The sequence below is a fragment of the Grammomys surdaster genome, unplaced genomic scaffold, assembly GCF_004785775.1.
Source record: "Grammomys surdaster isolate TR1022 unplaced genomic scaffold, NIH_TR_1.0 130, whole genome shotgun sequence".
In the NCBI taxonomy this organism is placed as follows: Eukaryota; Metazoa; Chordata; class Mammalia; order Rodentia; family Muridae; genus Grammomys; species Grammomys surdaster.
The window spans coordinates 4,767,543-4,784,576 of record NW_021604588.1 but is presented as its reverse complement, the minus strand read 5'-3'; the positions used below and the strand labels follow the sequence as shown (position 1 = coordinate 4,784,576).

Here is a 17,034-nt window from a genome sequence, read left to right as displayed (position 1 = left end):
ACACAGACACACACACACAGACACACACATGCTTTGAAGAACAAAAAGAATCTAGAAAGGATTATTTTGAAAATGGAACTAGACAGGGAGGTATATACCTGTACAAGACAAATGTACTTAAATCATGTTCTTTCTGTTTTAAAATTAAAAAAAAAAATTGGGATGCCAAGGAACTTTCTGCTGAGGGTCTATGGCACTCTACAACTAGGCACACTTATGTGTAGGTGAAAGGGAAGGATCCACTTGCTGGCATATGGCATGATCCTGATCAGGTAGTTAATATGGGGAAGAGGACATGTTTGTCTGTTTTCTGCAGGATGATGAAGGAGCATGGTGGCTGCCAAAGTGACGGGTGAGACATGCTATGCCAAAAGAAAGAATGATGCTGTCCTGTGAGCTTGCTGAGTGTCCTGACAATTGTGACTAGGAAGCTGTATTGGACATGTGTTCCCAACCCATCTTTGCTTACCTATACCCCTGATGGGACAAGCTGCCTTGCCTCAAGTTTTTAGACTTCGTGGAAGAATCAGAAAGAGAAGTTAAAAAGACTCTTGTTTTCTTTTTTTTTAAAATGTGCCCAGTTATTCAGACTCAATCATGGACTAGTCTAGAAATCAATTCAATATTGGAAATAACAGTCTTCATTTGGAAGGCTGGTTCTGGACATTTTCAGAGACAGATTTGGAAGTTAGATGCAGTTCTCTATAATGTTATGTTAGGAAGAGATAAAGTTGGGATAGAATCTGGATTTCAAACAAGTGTTAGTCCATGTGTTAAGGCTCTTTAAATTGTCAAGTCAAAATTAATTTTGTTTCTTCTATAGTATTTAATGTAAGTTGCATTGACTGTGCACTTTCTAACTGTGTTAGTGTACTGAAATTCGGCATGTCAGTTTCAGAGGTCTATCAACCAGCTTTTGCTTTAGTGCCCTGAATATCCCAGAACCTTGGTCTTCTGAAAAAAGCTTGCAAGTACAGGAAGAAGTGAGTCAGGCTTTAAGCAGAAGCAAGAGGATAGTGGGCTTCATTATTGCTGGATAACAGCTTTAATTACATTAACTGCTAGCACCACTGCTTTTGCAACTGCTTTGACACAGAAGTTAAAACAGCTACTTTTGTTAATCATTTAGCAAAAGATGTTACTAATGTGTTGAATATAGAAGAGGATTTAGATAGTCATTTGGAAAAATAAATTGATGCGCTTTATACTATTCAATTTTTGGAAGGATGTTCAGAGTTTAAGAGTAAGGAGCCATCTCAAGTGTCATGCCAAATACCATTGGATGCCTGTTAGGTCTAAAATTTACAGTGGTGGTCATTATAATTAGGAAAAAGTTTAAAGACACTTGCAGTGTATTTGGCATAATTCTAACACCTCTCTGGATGTTTTAACTTTGCATAGTGAGCTTACGAATTTAAAGAATGCTGCTCTGCGGAGTGTTGATGCGGCAGATTCTGCTTATAAAATTACCCATAGTCTGGGTAATTTTAAATTACCTATTTCTATTTTGGTCAAACTTCAAGAATGGCATATATAGCTTGTGCTAGCCCTGTTTGTCCTGGGAATACTTTAACAACATCAACATGTTGGCAGCCAAAGTACATGGCCTGAAACTGAAAATGGACCCCCAGACAGAGTTATTCAATTAACAGGCTGGCAAGCAAAGGACAGGTAAGATTCTGCACAGAGCCTTACCAACCTAAGACAGAAGTGCACTGCCTTTTGATAATGCATATTCCAGGATGGGTAAGGAAGGCATTCTTATCAGAAGGACCTAAGACAGGCTCAGTCTTTTTTATAAAATAAAAAAGGAGGAGAGGTGGAGAACTTTTAGGGCTGCTTGGCAAGAATCTGACATCGGCCAAGGACAAAGAAATGGGCTGCCTGGCAGGAATATGACATTGACCGAAGACAAGAAAGTGGGCTTCAGGCAGAAATCTATCATTAGGCTAGAACAAAGAAATAATTTCAGGCAGGAATATAAATCTTAGAATACAACAAAGAAATAATTTCAGGCAGGAATCTAAACTTAAGGTGACAACGAGGAAGTAGACTTCAGACATGAAAATTATTTTGGGCTAGGACAGGGAAGTAGGCTCAGATATTTTGGTCATCCTGATAAGCCCTTAGAAACAGTGATCATGTGGGTGTTCACCGGACTTTGTTTATTGCCTTGCTTATTCTTTGACTATTTATGTTTATTGTCTTGCTTGTTCCTTGACAACTGCATCTATTGTATTGCTAGTTCTTCAACCTAGAACTGACCTTAATACTTGTACGCAATTAAAATGGTATAAAAGCAAACAGGAGAAGGGGGGTGGGGTAGGATAGGGATTTTCTAGGGAGAGGAAATGGGGACAGGAGATGGCATCTGAAATGTAAATAAATAAAATATCCAATAAAAAAATTGTTAGCCACCTGCCAGTACACACAGCAGATACATAAATATCTACAAAGTAAAAATGAATTTAAGGCTTTTGAGTGGTTAGACTGTCACTCTTTGTCCTTCTAAATTCTAAATAAGACAATTCATGGTGCACTGTATGCTGTAAAACTTTGTCTTCAGAAGCAACTATAATTTTACTTGTTAAAATAATTAAATATAAGATGTAAAAATACATTTTGAAATAAATCTAAGTATAGATATCTTTTACGGTAAAAATTTAAATTTTAACCACTTCCTCTAACACAGCATGGTAAGAGAGTTCACTGGAAAGATTATTATTAATCTCTTCAGACTTTTATATTGTCCAGGGCCAATTATGACTACTAAGATGGACGGTAAAAACTGTTTTATTGGTGGTGGGGAATATTCTAGCTATTGCCTGAGACAATGGTTTTTCTTAAACATTATGAGATAAATTCTTCCATGTGAGTGTTTTGCTAGAGTTGGTTTTGCATTAGTTTAAGAAAATACTGTTTCATGAATAAGTATATTTTTCAGTCAACCACAAATTAAGTTTTACTGTTTAGTATGTTATGAAAAAATCTACTGTGACTTGGAAAATAAAATTTTTAGGATCATTAAAAAAAAATATGGTGCTGGGCAGTGGTAGCGCACGACTTTAATCCCAGCACTTAGGAGGCAGAGGCAGGAGGATTTCTGAATCCGAGGCCAGCCTGGTCTACAGATTGAGTTCCAGGACAGCCAGGGCTATACAGAGAAACCATGTCTCAAAAAGAAAAAGAAAAAAAAAAAAGGAGCTAGTAAAAGATACAGTAGGAATTATTCAGTCTAAATAAAAGTAACAAGTAAGAAAATAGTGTATATGTCTCATAAAAGAAAACAGAAAAGTAGGATAGTAATAGAACTATAAAAAAAGAAATTTCTGATTTATGAATACTCAATGGAGTACTTCTCAGAGGACTACTAATAGGCATAAAGGCCAAGGTAGTGCAAACCTTTATTTCTATTACTCAAAGCAGGTGGATCTCTCTGAGTTTATGACCATCCTGGTCCAATACAGGCTAAGTTCCAGGGCAACCAGGGATACACAGAGAAACTCTGTAAGGGGGGGGGGGCAAAGAGTGTGTGTGGGGGTGACACAGTGTATTAATAAAGGGGACAATTCACCAACATGTACCAACCTTCAATTGGTTCCTGCCCTTATGATGACAGTTTCAAAACAAATGAAGGCATACACCTTTACTTTATGTACATGGACTTAATTAAAATTCTGATGTTTACCTTATTAAATCATCTGTAGGTGTATATATGGGCGTGAGTGTGTGTATATATGAGTATGTATGTGTGCGTGTGCATACACATACCAAATGCAAACAGGAGCCTGTGGAGACCAGAAGGGGGTGTCATAGTCTCTGAAACTGACATAACAGATGGTTCTGAACTACCAAAAAGAGGCTGAGAAACAAACAACCCTCTGCAAAAGAAGCAAGTATTCTCAATTGTTGAGTCATCTCTCTACCCTTCAATTACATTTCAATGATGTCTCTGAATATAACTTGTGTGAGTGTTTGCTTTTAAATAACCAGGCAGAACTGTCCGACCTCATATACTCTTGAATTTCCCAGCTTCTGCCCTAACATCCACAGAGATTAATAACAAAGTATGTAGCTCAAGATTGCTTTATAGTGTCTTACATAAAGAGTCACTGACAAGCTACCCTCCTGGTCAATTATTGTTGCTTTGGTATATGTGTGATGAGACTCTTTTGACACAATGAAAATTGAAGTTAGCACTGCAAGCAATTCACTGAATTATTACTAACAAATAGAAAGAAAAGAATTCTTTCAGCAATTGTAGTTATTTCTTTTAGTATTTAGAGGGGACATACATTTTTCACCTATTTACTTCTTGTTTAGATTCATTTTTAAAATGTAAATGATGTGTGTGTGTGTGTGTGTGTGTGTGTGTGTGTGTGTATAGGGGGAGCACATACTTATGTGTGTGTTGGGGGGGTGCACATATTAACATGTAAGATGTGAGTACAGGTGCCCTGGGAGGCCAATCATTAGAGCCCCTGGTACTGAAATGTGCTCTTAACTGCTAGATTCTCTTTCCAGAGATCATGTGCCTGTGTCACTTCAAAGATTTATTTTTATATTGACCCTTACATAAATAAAAGCCATTAGTTTTCAGGGAAAAAAATTACATATAACACTCATCTCTCTCTCTCTCTCTCTCTCTCTCTCTCACTCTCACTCTCACTCTCACTCTCTCTCTAAAAAAAATTAGACTTCTATGTTTCTATCTCTATCTCATAAAATAAGGAGACAAGAAGAAAAAAATCATCAGCCTATACTACTAAGAATGCTCTAAATGACACTTACTGAACTCTCTATAGGAGCCCAAATAGAACTTCTCAATGCCTTTGAGATATCTACAAAGATAGTTCACAAACTGAACCATGAAGTGAGTCAAAACAAATTTAAAGAAATTAAAATTAAAATTATATAAGTGTTTTGTACCTATATTGTTGTAAGTCAAATTTCTGAAAATTTTCAGTGTGAAAATTTTAAAACATTTTAAAATGGTCCATAGCTAAATAATCTATAAATATATAAGTTATATATATATAATGTTAATACTTAAATTTTAGGATTAACTACAACAGTGCTTAGAAGAAAGTATATGAAGCAAACAAAAGATAAAAATATCTACAAATAATTGCAATATAGAAATATTAATGAACAAAACTCTATGAAATCTAAATAGCTTCTCTATGAGTACCCATGAATGTAAAGCATATACTTCTACAAAGACCCATGTATAGCTAAAACACACATATATTTGAAAAGGTGTTCAGTATCACTGAACAATACAGAAACAAAGAAGAGTGAATTGTCCCTTTATATCCCCTTTAATTATTTACATATATTTTTAAAAAGCAGAAGGCATCAAGGCAGACAGGTAGGCAAAGAAAATGAGAGAAGGGAAGAAAAGGATGTGGCAGGAATAAAGCAAAGGGGAGAGGAAATGCAGACAGCTGGGCAGGTAGGCAGGCACATCAAGTCTAAAAGGCTAATGAATTAGAAAGTCTAACAAGGATGTAGAAAAAGCAGAACAGTCATGCACTATAACCATTATACATTAAATCTTAAATGTTGTAAGTTCCATAAAAAATATGGAGATAGTTCAAGAAAAAAAAAAACTACAAATTACCATATGATAGAACAATTTCACTTCTGAGAATATCTAAAGAACTAAATGAAATATATATATATATATATATATATATATATATATATATACACACACACACACACATATGTATGCATATATATGCACATGCATTTATATGTTGGAAATATCACCCACAACAGTCAAATGGGGTCTTTAGACATAAAAAGAATGAAGGAAAAGCATACTATGTCAATCAGAAGCGCCAATGCTGGGCTACTATTATTTATCCATTTATCTGGAAGTTGCACAAGCCAAAGAATGAAAAGGGGAGAAAGGAAATTAAGATTACTCTCTTAAAAAATAATTTTTATAGATTTATATGATTTTCATTTATATGATTATATGGGTTTGGTATACATGACTGTGCAGATGCCTACGGAGGCTTGAAGAAAGAATCCGATCCTTTGCAGCTGAAATTTCAAATGGAGAGAGACTTGCTTGGTTACCTCACAAGCAAGGGTACTCCAATACCTCACATAGGAGGAAACTCCACACAAGGACTCTAATTTTTCTACTGAGAAATATCATAGACATACAGTTTTGTTCAATTATAGCATAAAAACTATTCAGATTGCAAGTCAATGTAAACATATTCTTGTTTATTTAGTTACAGAGACACTAAAAGAGCACAATTCAGAAACAAGAATATAATATTTTCTACCATGATGTTTCATAATTTTGTTAAAACACAAAATATTCATCACTATATTTTGAATACAACTACTGTTTGAATTAGTTAACAATTTCTAGAGTTCTCAATTTTTATTTCCCTCTAAAATATTTGGAGCGTTGCTCCATCTGAATCTGTTTATAGTTTACTAGTATTTATCATTACAGGTCAAAAAAGACACATTCAAAAAAGAGTAGTATACTTGATCTTTAAAGTAAGGTAATCTGTTCATAATAACTCTGCTGTAACAGGATAGAAAGAATAGCAGAAAATAACAAACAGTAAAGATGGGCAAAGAGAGAAGTAGAAAAGACCAATTATTCTGCCAAAATACATACATATAAACTTGCCTTGGAAATATTACAACACTATGAAGCTTTAGAATATATTAAATATCCAATATAATTTCGGGTGTAGAAATTTCTAGATGCTTGAGAGAATAAAGTTTACTAGATGATATATCTCAAACCTTTGGTTAAAAGATGACACCAGGGGTTGGACACATGATTCAGTAGTTAATAATGTCAACAATAGTTAAATCCACACTATATATAATTATGAGGAGTAGAGTTCTGACCCCAGTACTATGCTAGTGTACCTGTAACTCCAACTGAGGGATCTGACACCCTCTTCTGGCTTCTGTATATACACATGCATAATGCACTCTACAAGAGGCATATAGGCATACAGACACATACATACTCATACAAACACACATAAAGAAATTAAGTATTTTTAGGAAGTTGACAGCAGTTCAGTCGCAGTGTGTGGCACAAATACAAAAACATTACTGTGAAAATGCTGTGGATTCATTTTTCCTTCACTCAGAAGGAAAAACAGATTTCTTGCTCAAATTACTTTTTGATTCACAAAGAACTTGCATGCGTTTCAATAAGCAACTTGCACAGCTGCACTAACTAGAGTTTAAGGAGTGGGATCTTCTAAGGGAAAATAAGAATGAATGGTACCTTTTGCATCATCAGAACCTGAAGCCAGAAGTTTAGGATCCATCAGATTAAAGTCAACACTCCAACACCTCTTTTCATGCTCCTTGATACAGAAGAGACAGAGAGAAAGGGAGAAAGGGAGAAAAACAATTTACTGATATCGGCTGGTGAAACAAACTGCCGATAAAATCAAATAAAAAGCAAAGACAGTAAAGGAAAGCCTCATATTTACTAAAATTAATGCTTCTGTAAATGTATTTGATACATTCTAAAACTAAAGTATGAGGAATTCTTTGGAAAAGCACTTGGTACAACCACTTAAGTATAAAAATATTAAATAGTGGTTAAAAATTTTTACTTATAAGGCATATACATACTTTAAATTGCTAAGAAAACAAAAAATGTAATTTTTAAATATATAGTCAATATCTATATTTACCTGATAGACCTTTGACCTCTGTCCTGTGAATCCATCCCATAGTATAACAGTGCCTTCATAATCACTGCTGGCTAGCAGGTTCTTATGGTAACTACTCCAACTGATACAGCTAAATGAAAGAAAAAGCTAAAACTTTAAGATGTAAATTGTAACATTGGGGCAAATTTCAATTTCAGTGTGTTCAGGAAGATGAACATTCTTCAAAATGGTTTCTATCAGTTCACAATAATTCAGAACAGACATTAGTAGTATCTAGATTTTCTCTTTGATAGTAAACCATCAAATGCTGAAGTTTACCACCTTTTACTCAGATCACAACGTGTATGACACATAGAGCTGAGAGTTGCTACTGATCACCTCTCCTACACATGAAAGGGTAACTGTTAATGACAATGACAAAGCCGAGGTGACTCAGAGAATGGTACAACAGAATGAGCCCCTATATGCAGCTGTGACAAACCATGAAACTAAGCTAATGAGTTTGAACTGGATTTCAGTTTTTACATTCAAAAGGTCTTGACCAATGCAATGTGTGTTTGAATTCCAATTAAAATCATGCAACATATTTAAATAATTTTAGCTATTCTCTAAAAGTCTGCATCTAAAGCAGTAAGCTATTGTTGAGACATATACAGTTAAATCATGCACAGTAAAATGTGTAGATTATTGAATAAAGCACTAAGAAAAGTAGTTTGCATCCAAGAATGTATTTTACTCTCCATTGTATTTATGGCAAATTTAGGGATTAGGAGGGGATCATCTCCATTTTCAAATAAACTCAGTTTTTCATTATGGATTCAGACAAACCTGCACTCTAATTTCAGATCTGTCATTTAATAGCTGCAGCTCTGGTTAACTTAGTATATTTCATAACCGGTGAAAACAAACCCAACAACTGTGTTAGCTGTGCTTAGGTATTGGTCTTTTCAGCCCTGTAGGTTTTGGCCTTAAGCAATTTCAGGCATTTAGTGGAATGTGTCATAAAGTACTATGCATTTGCATATGTGCCATGATACAGCAGGCAGTAGCACACTTAAAACTTACTACATTTTCCTTTATGGTGACAATGACTATCAATACTAAAATGAACCAAGTACTCTGCTGAGTTTATTACTGTAACATTTTAAAGTACAATGTTACACAACTAACCTTACTGTAATGGCTATATGCTATAAATAAGTACAAAGGGATTAAGAGCACAGACTATAGAACTAAACTTCTCAGTCTGCAGCCCTCCACATGTCAGCTAGATCATCCCAGGCAAGCTACTCACTTTTGGTTTTAGTGCAATTCAACTGTAAGTGTGAATAATAATGGTAACCATGTTAGACAACTGTTAAAGCACTTAAGACAATGTCTAACACACAAGCATTTAATAAATTCATTTTTGCAATATATTCTCTACTCAGGAGTATAATAAATTCTCAAGTATGATGCCACTACAAATGGGCAGGCTCTTAAACTGCTATACATGAATTAGGAAATAAAAATGAACATGATACTAGTTTATCACTAATATTAGAGCACACATATAAACACATATACCTTGGATTCAACTTAATACCAAATGTCCAAGAATCCAAAACAGAACACCAAGTCTGCTAGCTATGTACACAAACTGTTTCATGCAAAGTATCTTCTATATATACAATCAAAGCATGCTCCCTGAATGAGTCAGAGTCTCATGCAAAAAAAAAAATAATGTCATACTTATCACTAATATGAACAACTATGAAGACACTCCTTGTGTCAAGAAAAAAAGAGAAATACCTGATTTTGGAATTGCAGGTCATTTCATTCTCAGGGTAATGAATATCCACTGCATCCTGGATGACTGTGCCATATTCATAGACTTTAATCTTCTTTGTAACTCCAGCAATTGCAAAATAGTCACAGTCCCGGTCAAATTCAATACTAAAGCGGAGGGAGAGCACACATGTCATCTGTGAGACTATGTATCCAACCCTGATATTATCTATAGCAAATTTTTAGAATTTTACTTTTCTTTTCCTATTTCCCCCGGGCTGAGGCTTGAATGTGAGGCATGTATGTGTACTAGACAAGTGTGATACCCCTGAGCTGTATCTCAGCTGACATTTTCTCCTTTTACAGAGCTCCTATTATTTCTACAGAGAAGACAGCTTTTTCAAATATCTTCAAGTCTCACTAGACCACATGTTCAGAAATAAGTCATCAAGATACCGAATTATAAGAGTCAGGACACTGTATAGATTTGTAACTTTTGTTCCTAGACACCTGGCCTGTTTTTCAGTTTAATTTTAATAACCATATTACATCCTAGTATGAAGACCTTTAATAGTTTGAAACATTATGAGTGACCAAAAAAAATTGTCAATAAATTTTTTCATAAATCTTGTCATTACTCTTTCAAGGCACTTAATACTATTTTAATAAATAAAGCAGTATACAAGGAGAATTAGTGAAGCAATTGGTGGTGAAAACGGGACAGAATAGTCATAAAAAGAGGAACTAAGTTGTCATTACTATATCTGAAGTCAATTCCTTATTACCCAAACAAATACTATCTCTTTGAATTACAGAATGTCAATGCACATTCCTTATTGTACAAACAGAAAACAATATAAAAAAAAATCTTCTGCTCCTTTTACAGGACTTAGGGAATCCACTACGCTCTTGTATCTTCTTTAAAACACAAATTTCAAAATAAGCTACTTTAGTGCAAAATATAAGATCTTATTCACTTTTGTAGAATTTAACCAGCAGCCTCCATACACTTATCATTCAAGCCAGCAATCTGAATTGCCTAATGCAGGTGAAAGTTGAAAAGAATTTCCATATTCAATATTTCTCAATATAATTCTCACTGATCTATAATCACTAATTCTTTTAACTACCATATGAGAAAGATATTATTATTATTAACATTTTAGAATAATGAGAGTTACAGTGAAGTGATCTACCATAGGTAGCGGGCTTTTAAGTGGTTTGAAATGATATTTAATTATCAGGTAGTCTGGCTTCAGAGATGATGCCAGTAATTAGCGTGTGAATACACACACACACACACACACACACACACACACCACTGACAAGAAGTGGTACTTGTACTGGTTAGCTTTATGTCAACTTAACCCTAGCAGTTACTTTGACAAAGAGAATCTCAACTGACATAATGGCCTCATGAGATTGGCCTGTAGGCAAGCCTGAAATGCATTTTCTTTTTTACTGATGTGAGAGGGCTCAACCCATAGTGGCTCTCAGTGCACTAAGAAAGCAGGCTGAGCAAGCTATGGAGAGCAAGACTGTAAACAGCACTTCTCCAAGGCCTCTGCATCAGTTCTGGTCTCCAGGTTCCTGCAATATCTGAGTTCCTGTCTTGACTTCCCCTTAGTAATAGACTGTGCTGTGGAACAAATCCTTTCCTCCCCATGTTGCTTTTGGTTATTTATCACAGAAAAGAAAGCATGACTAAGACCGTACTGGAACTGAAATCTGGTCTTTAACTGAGGTGATTTAGTAATGCCTAGTAACTCAAGTAAGAATCAGTTATATAATCCTTGAATACATTCCCTCTATTTATAAACAGGGTCTACTAAGCAATCAAAATTACTCTAAAGTACAAGTGAAAGTATGGAATTAAGAATAGACAAATGACTAACTAGCTTTTAATATAAAAAGTTTAAGCACTAGCCTGTTAACTTAAAGATACTGCAGGGAAAACTGACTAAAAATCCTACACAGTAACCTGTGCAGCCTTTGTTGACAACTGGCTTCATACATCACTTTCCTGGCAGCCACATCATTATTTAGGTTCTTTACCTTACTCTTAACCTGACTGTTGAAAAATCAGTATGTTGTTTTGGTCTCGTTGTTTTCTTCATTTGGGTTATTTAACAAGCATTTTGGGGAGTAAGACATGATAATTCAAGTCTATAAATCTTAGTGCTCAAAGGCTGAGGCAGGAGGAGTCTAATTTTGAGGCTGCTCTGGGAGACACAGTCAGATTCTTTCACAACAAAATAAACCCAAACCATGTCAACACAAGACAAATTATACTGGGAACAAAGCCCTAACATTGTAATAACAATAATTTTTTAAAAACACACAAACCAACAAACACTCATACACATCCTTCAATAAGTCCTGACACAAGTAGGGTCATCTGGGAAGAAGAAACCTCAATCTGCACAATGTCTTCATCTGGCTGGTGTATAGGCAAGTCTGTGAAGCATCTTCTTGATGTGTCTGGTTGAGTGCAGATCTCAGACTACTGTAGGCAGTGAGCAAGCATTCCTCCACAGTCCTACTTCACCTTGTACTTTGGTTAAGGTCCTTGGCTTTCCTCAATAAAAGACTGGAATATTAGCTTTGACTTATTTGAAAACTATTTTGTCCCCATATTGGTGCTGGTTGTGGTGCTTACCACAGAACTAATAAACAAGTAGGTATTAACTTCCTAATATCTGACAAAACAGACTTCAAGTCAAAACTAATCAGAAGAGATAGTCACTTGATACTCAAGAGAGAAACATCAGGAAACAATCATTTTGAATGAAGTAATTCAGACCCACAAAGACAAAAGCCACATGTTGTCTGTCTCTTCATGTAGATGCTAGCATTGAACCTTGAGATACATGTATCTAGAATAACCACAGATATAATGAAACTAGTACGGAGGAGGAGTCAAGTGACTGGGAATAGACTGCGAGTGGTACAAACAGGGCAGAGACTAATGAGACGGACAAGGTTAAATGGGACAGGGAGAGACGAGGATAAGAGAGCAGTGTAGAATATAGACTATGAAAGCAAGAACAGTGGTGCTTTAAATGAGGAGTGGCGCTACTGGGAAAAATTTAGGAGATGGCACCTTGCTGGAGGAAATACATCATTAGGAACAGGTTTGAATTTTCATAGCATTTCCCTACTTCCAGTTTACTCTCTGTGCTTTATGCTTGTAGCTGAAAATGTGAACTCTTGAGTTTTTCTGAGCCTGTCACCATGTCTCTCCAACCATGATAAACTTTATCATCCTAGACGTGTAAGCCAAAATAAACTCCTTTTTGTAAGTTGCCTTGGTTATAGTGTTTTATCGTAGCAAAACAAGAAGTTCCTAAAATATAACGACTAACATCAATCAAAAGACAGTTGAAAATGCCATGTGGAAATCTACATATGCACATATATAAAAAGAAAAATTTTAATTGAAATCATCCTACAAGAGGAAGTAGGAAAACTATTGTTCCTAGACACCACAGACTCCCAAATAACAAGCCCAGTGTCAAATATGGATTACCTCTTTTCAAGTTTTTGCTCACTGGGGTCCTGCAGAACTCCCACCATCACCCTGAAACCCTGCAAGATATTTCAACTACTCTTGGATACAGAACTTGTAAACTCCATTGGTAAATACTGAAGATAATATATACTGGAGTTAATAAACAAGGAAAAAGCAAACCAGTACTGACATAGACGCAGCTAGCTTTCATAGTCGGGGTAATTTGAATAGGAATGGGTCCCATAGACTTATGTGTTAAAATGCTTGGCCCATAAGAAGTGGCATTATTAAGAGATGTGGCAGGAGGTTTTATGCATACTATTGGGGGGAGGGTCAACAATCTTAACCCCCCCCACATACCCGCTGTAAACTTTCTCAATGATGACTGGCATGACCAGAATATCCTCACTGGTGCAATAGTGCTATGAATATAATGAGCAGCCAATGACACTCTCAGCAGTTTTAAAGTCTCAAAAGGTGTGACTGACTAGGTCACTGACCTGAGGGGAAACTCCAAAACTACGTTCTTATCCTTATATCCATAGATTAGTATATCTGTCAACCATCATCAAAGTTTGTTTGTCCTGTGCCCCTGCCTTCCAGTAGATGGGAATAAGTACAGAGACTCACAATTGATCAACCTGTAGAACATAAGAGACTGTGAAGAGTTCAACTCTAAATGTCATACCCATATCAGACTTCCTCCTTGGCAAGGCTCAAAAATCACAATGAAAGAGGTTCAGAAACACTGTAAAAGCCCAGGGATATCTATAACAAAACAGTAACTGCCGGACAGAGCAGTGCAATGCACACACATACAGCTGTGAGGACAGAATGCATAATATATGCACAAGAACAAGCCAGCTCCTGGGAAGGGAGAATTGGTTTTCTTCAGGCTAATAACCTCTCAGAAGCTACCTATGCTTCACTAATTAGCTCTACAACTAAGTACATAGTGGTACCACTGTGTGGACTTGGTGGGTTTGTTTTTCAAAGTAAAATAAAAACTCATGAAGTTGGGAAGGGAAAGTGGTAGAGAGAAATGGAAGAATTGCAAGTGGAAAAGATAAAAGGTATATATGACAAAACAAATTGTATGAATGAAACCATCATTAATAAACAACTTAGTTTCATACAATTTGTTTATTTCAAAACACACTTTTGAACTTTGAAAAGTACTATTATTGGAGACATACTTAGAACATGGAAATTGCATTGTTATTTCACATTTTGCAATTTTCAATTGTTTAAGACCATGATCTATTTCAGCAGTTGAAAAACATAATTACAGTATTAGAAACTGACACATTCTTTGTCAAAGGGGCTGTAAGTCAAGTGATTAAGCAGCAAGGCAATAGACCATAAAGCACAGCTGATTAACACATTTTTCCAGTACAATGCAGCACAAGCAATACAAAGTTATATGTGCTCAAGCATTTAATTCTGTCACTAGTCTCACAGTCTGTCATATCTTTATGCAGTTATAAGATAACTAATAACAAACGAAGTAGATTAATATCCCCCAGCACTAGAACCCAATTTATCAGGAGAAAACATAGTAACAACAGTTGTTAAAATCTCATTTACCAGACTATGTGCCTCAAGAGTCACAGGGAACTATAATTTCAAAGAAACAGATCACAGACTTAGAAAGTGATTATTATAATGAAAAAGGCATTGCCAGATCTTTAGAAAGTGCAAACACAAGCAAAGTCAATTAAAACTGGTGCCATTCAGGGCCTTTCTCCTAGAGCAATAAGTGCTAATATTAATAAGTCAAGCTCCTAAAATACATATTACATTTAATGTTAAGCATTATTTTAAACACTATACATAAGTTAAACTCCAAATCTCCACCGTGTAGATGTTAAGTCATTTGGTGTAGGTTGTGCCAAGGATTAAAAATTCAAGGGGTCCAATTTCAGTCTATGTTCTCAGTCATTACTTAAAACTATCATTTATATGAGAATAAATGGGTTATTCTTCAAAACCATATCCACAGACATGAAAACACACAGAATAATAAACATTTACTATTATATATATAATAAAAATTAAACCTGGAAAATTAATTAAAGGGGGGGAAAGGAATGAGACAGCCTTACAGGGTTTTCAATACTAAAGATTAGATAGTATAAGTTAATTACTAATATAACATAGACAAAGCAATTAGAAATCAATGGTAACCCAGGTTCAACAAAGCAACAGAATGAAGCATGATTATTCAGTTATCAAACATCTATAATTGACTGTTTGCTGCTAGCTGATAGAAAACCTCAACATAATGTTTCAGAACACTACAGAAATAATATTGGATGTGCACTAATGCAAACTCAGGCTTCTATAGGAGCCCCTTACCAAATCTAATCCTATCTCCTTTTCTACTCCATAATATTTACTTCTGACCCTTTATTTATGTAGTGTGTTTATGTGTATGCATTGTATGTGTACCACATTCATGCAGATATCCAAGGAAAACACTGGGCCTCTGGAACTATTTACAGGTGGCTATGAGCCACCAGATATAGGTGATGAAAACTGAACCCACCATCTCTGCAAAAAGTAGCAAGAGTTCTTAACAGTTGAACCATGCCTTTGGTCACTCTAATCCATTTTAAAGAAGGAACTAGAATAACTTCGAGGTGGGTGGGTGGGTGGAGAGAGAGAGAGAGAGAGAGAGAGAGAAACAGAGGGAAGGAGGGAGGGAGGGAAGGAGGGGTAGATAGAGAGAATCAATTTCTCAAATAAGATGTGGTGACATAATCATTTGCTACTGTACAAAGCCCTAGTTTTAATACTATGAGGACCCACTACAATGTAGCATGAATGTGCTCTTAAACTTTAATCTAAAAAAATATTCTACTCGCATACAGAAAAAAAAATGCTTCCATTTCAATCTTGCCAAATATATAAACAACTGCCCTACCTAGAAGCAATGGGTAGGTTCAACTGGTGCATCCTAGAAATTTCCTAAACATAAATACATAAAAAGGTATACTCTCTTTAAAATTAATTAAGTAGATGAGATGAGATCATGGCAATTTATACCATGGTGTCTTCTCATCTAGTAGCAATTCTTGGCAATAATTCTCCATCAGTATGTACTAGAGCTACCTAATTTGCTTTGCAGAGTGGCTATACAAAATTCAACTGTAGGAAAGTACTTTAATTTAACATTATATCACTACAATCTATTTGATTCTGATTTTTTGTTACTGTTATTCTTTTGTCATGTTTTGAGATAGGGTCTCATGTAGCACTGTAAGGCCATGAGGGTGACCTGGAACTCTAGTTTTCCCAATGCTAAGATACCAAGCATGTGCCACCACATCTGGCCCTAATATTGATTTCTTTTTCAAAAATTGAACGTGAGACAGGTACTCTCTAACTAGACTAGACTCAACTACAAAGAGATCTTCATGTTTCTGCTTCTAGAGTGCTGGGATTGAGGTGTGCACCAAAATACCAGCTCATCCTCTTACTGTTACACAATGCCTCAACAACATAATACTCTTTTATATTTGTCGTTTCTCATGTATTTGAGACTATCCTCAAATATTAAGTTCTAGATCTGAAATTTTACACATTTTAATAAAGTAAAAATCAAACCACTCTCCACTTACATTACATTATAACCACTTTTTCTTCCTTATTTGTTTGATCCATTATTCCAACAGAACAGATGGGCTCAGTGTCTTTTGTACTATACATGATTTCTTCTAGTGAATTTCCCTCTGAAATTGCCCATCTCAGTAGCACCTGGAACACTTAGTACCACTCTTTCTTTTACCAAGCCATACAATCTTACAATTTTTTTCAGTTTACTGCCACTCACCAATCTTTATCTGTCAAAATTCTTGAATATTACAACAACCTTAAAGATGATTATTCTAATAATATAATTTATCAATCTCTCATTCTTCCATGTTCCATCCCATAAAACCATTGGCATTTTCAGTTCTAATGATGTCACTCTTGCTCCTCCCACCTAGAATTCTAACCTTGTCACAGTACTTCTAGACAATTACCTTCTTTTTAAAAAGGTGATTGCAGGTTTCTAATAACCCTTCAGGGCTT

The 17,034-nt window shown here is 35.5% G+C and overlaps 1 protein-coding gene across 4 annotated transcripts in view; it reads right to left on the bottom strand.

Annotated features, from left to right (window-relative positions):
- Window positions 1-17,034, bottom strand: part of Cop1 (COP1 E3 ubiquitin ligase) — a 118,581-nt gene that overhangs the window by 31,638 nt on the left and 69,909 nt on the right. For all 4 annotated transcript variants that reach the window (XM_028758829.1, XM_028758837.1, XM_028758845.1 and 1 more), the window contains 3 exons: window positions 9,471-9,614; window positions 7,701-7,809; window positions 7,283-7,364 (listed from right to left, as the gene is read on the bottom strand). In XM_028758829.1, the coding sequence (XP_028614662.1) occupies window positions 7,283-7,364; window positions 7,701-7,809; window positions 9,471-9,614 (335 nt within the window). The remainder of the gene's footprint in view (window positions 1-7,282; window positions 7,365-7,700; window positions 7,810-9,470; window positions 9,615-17,034) is intronic.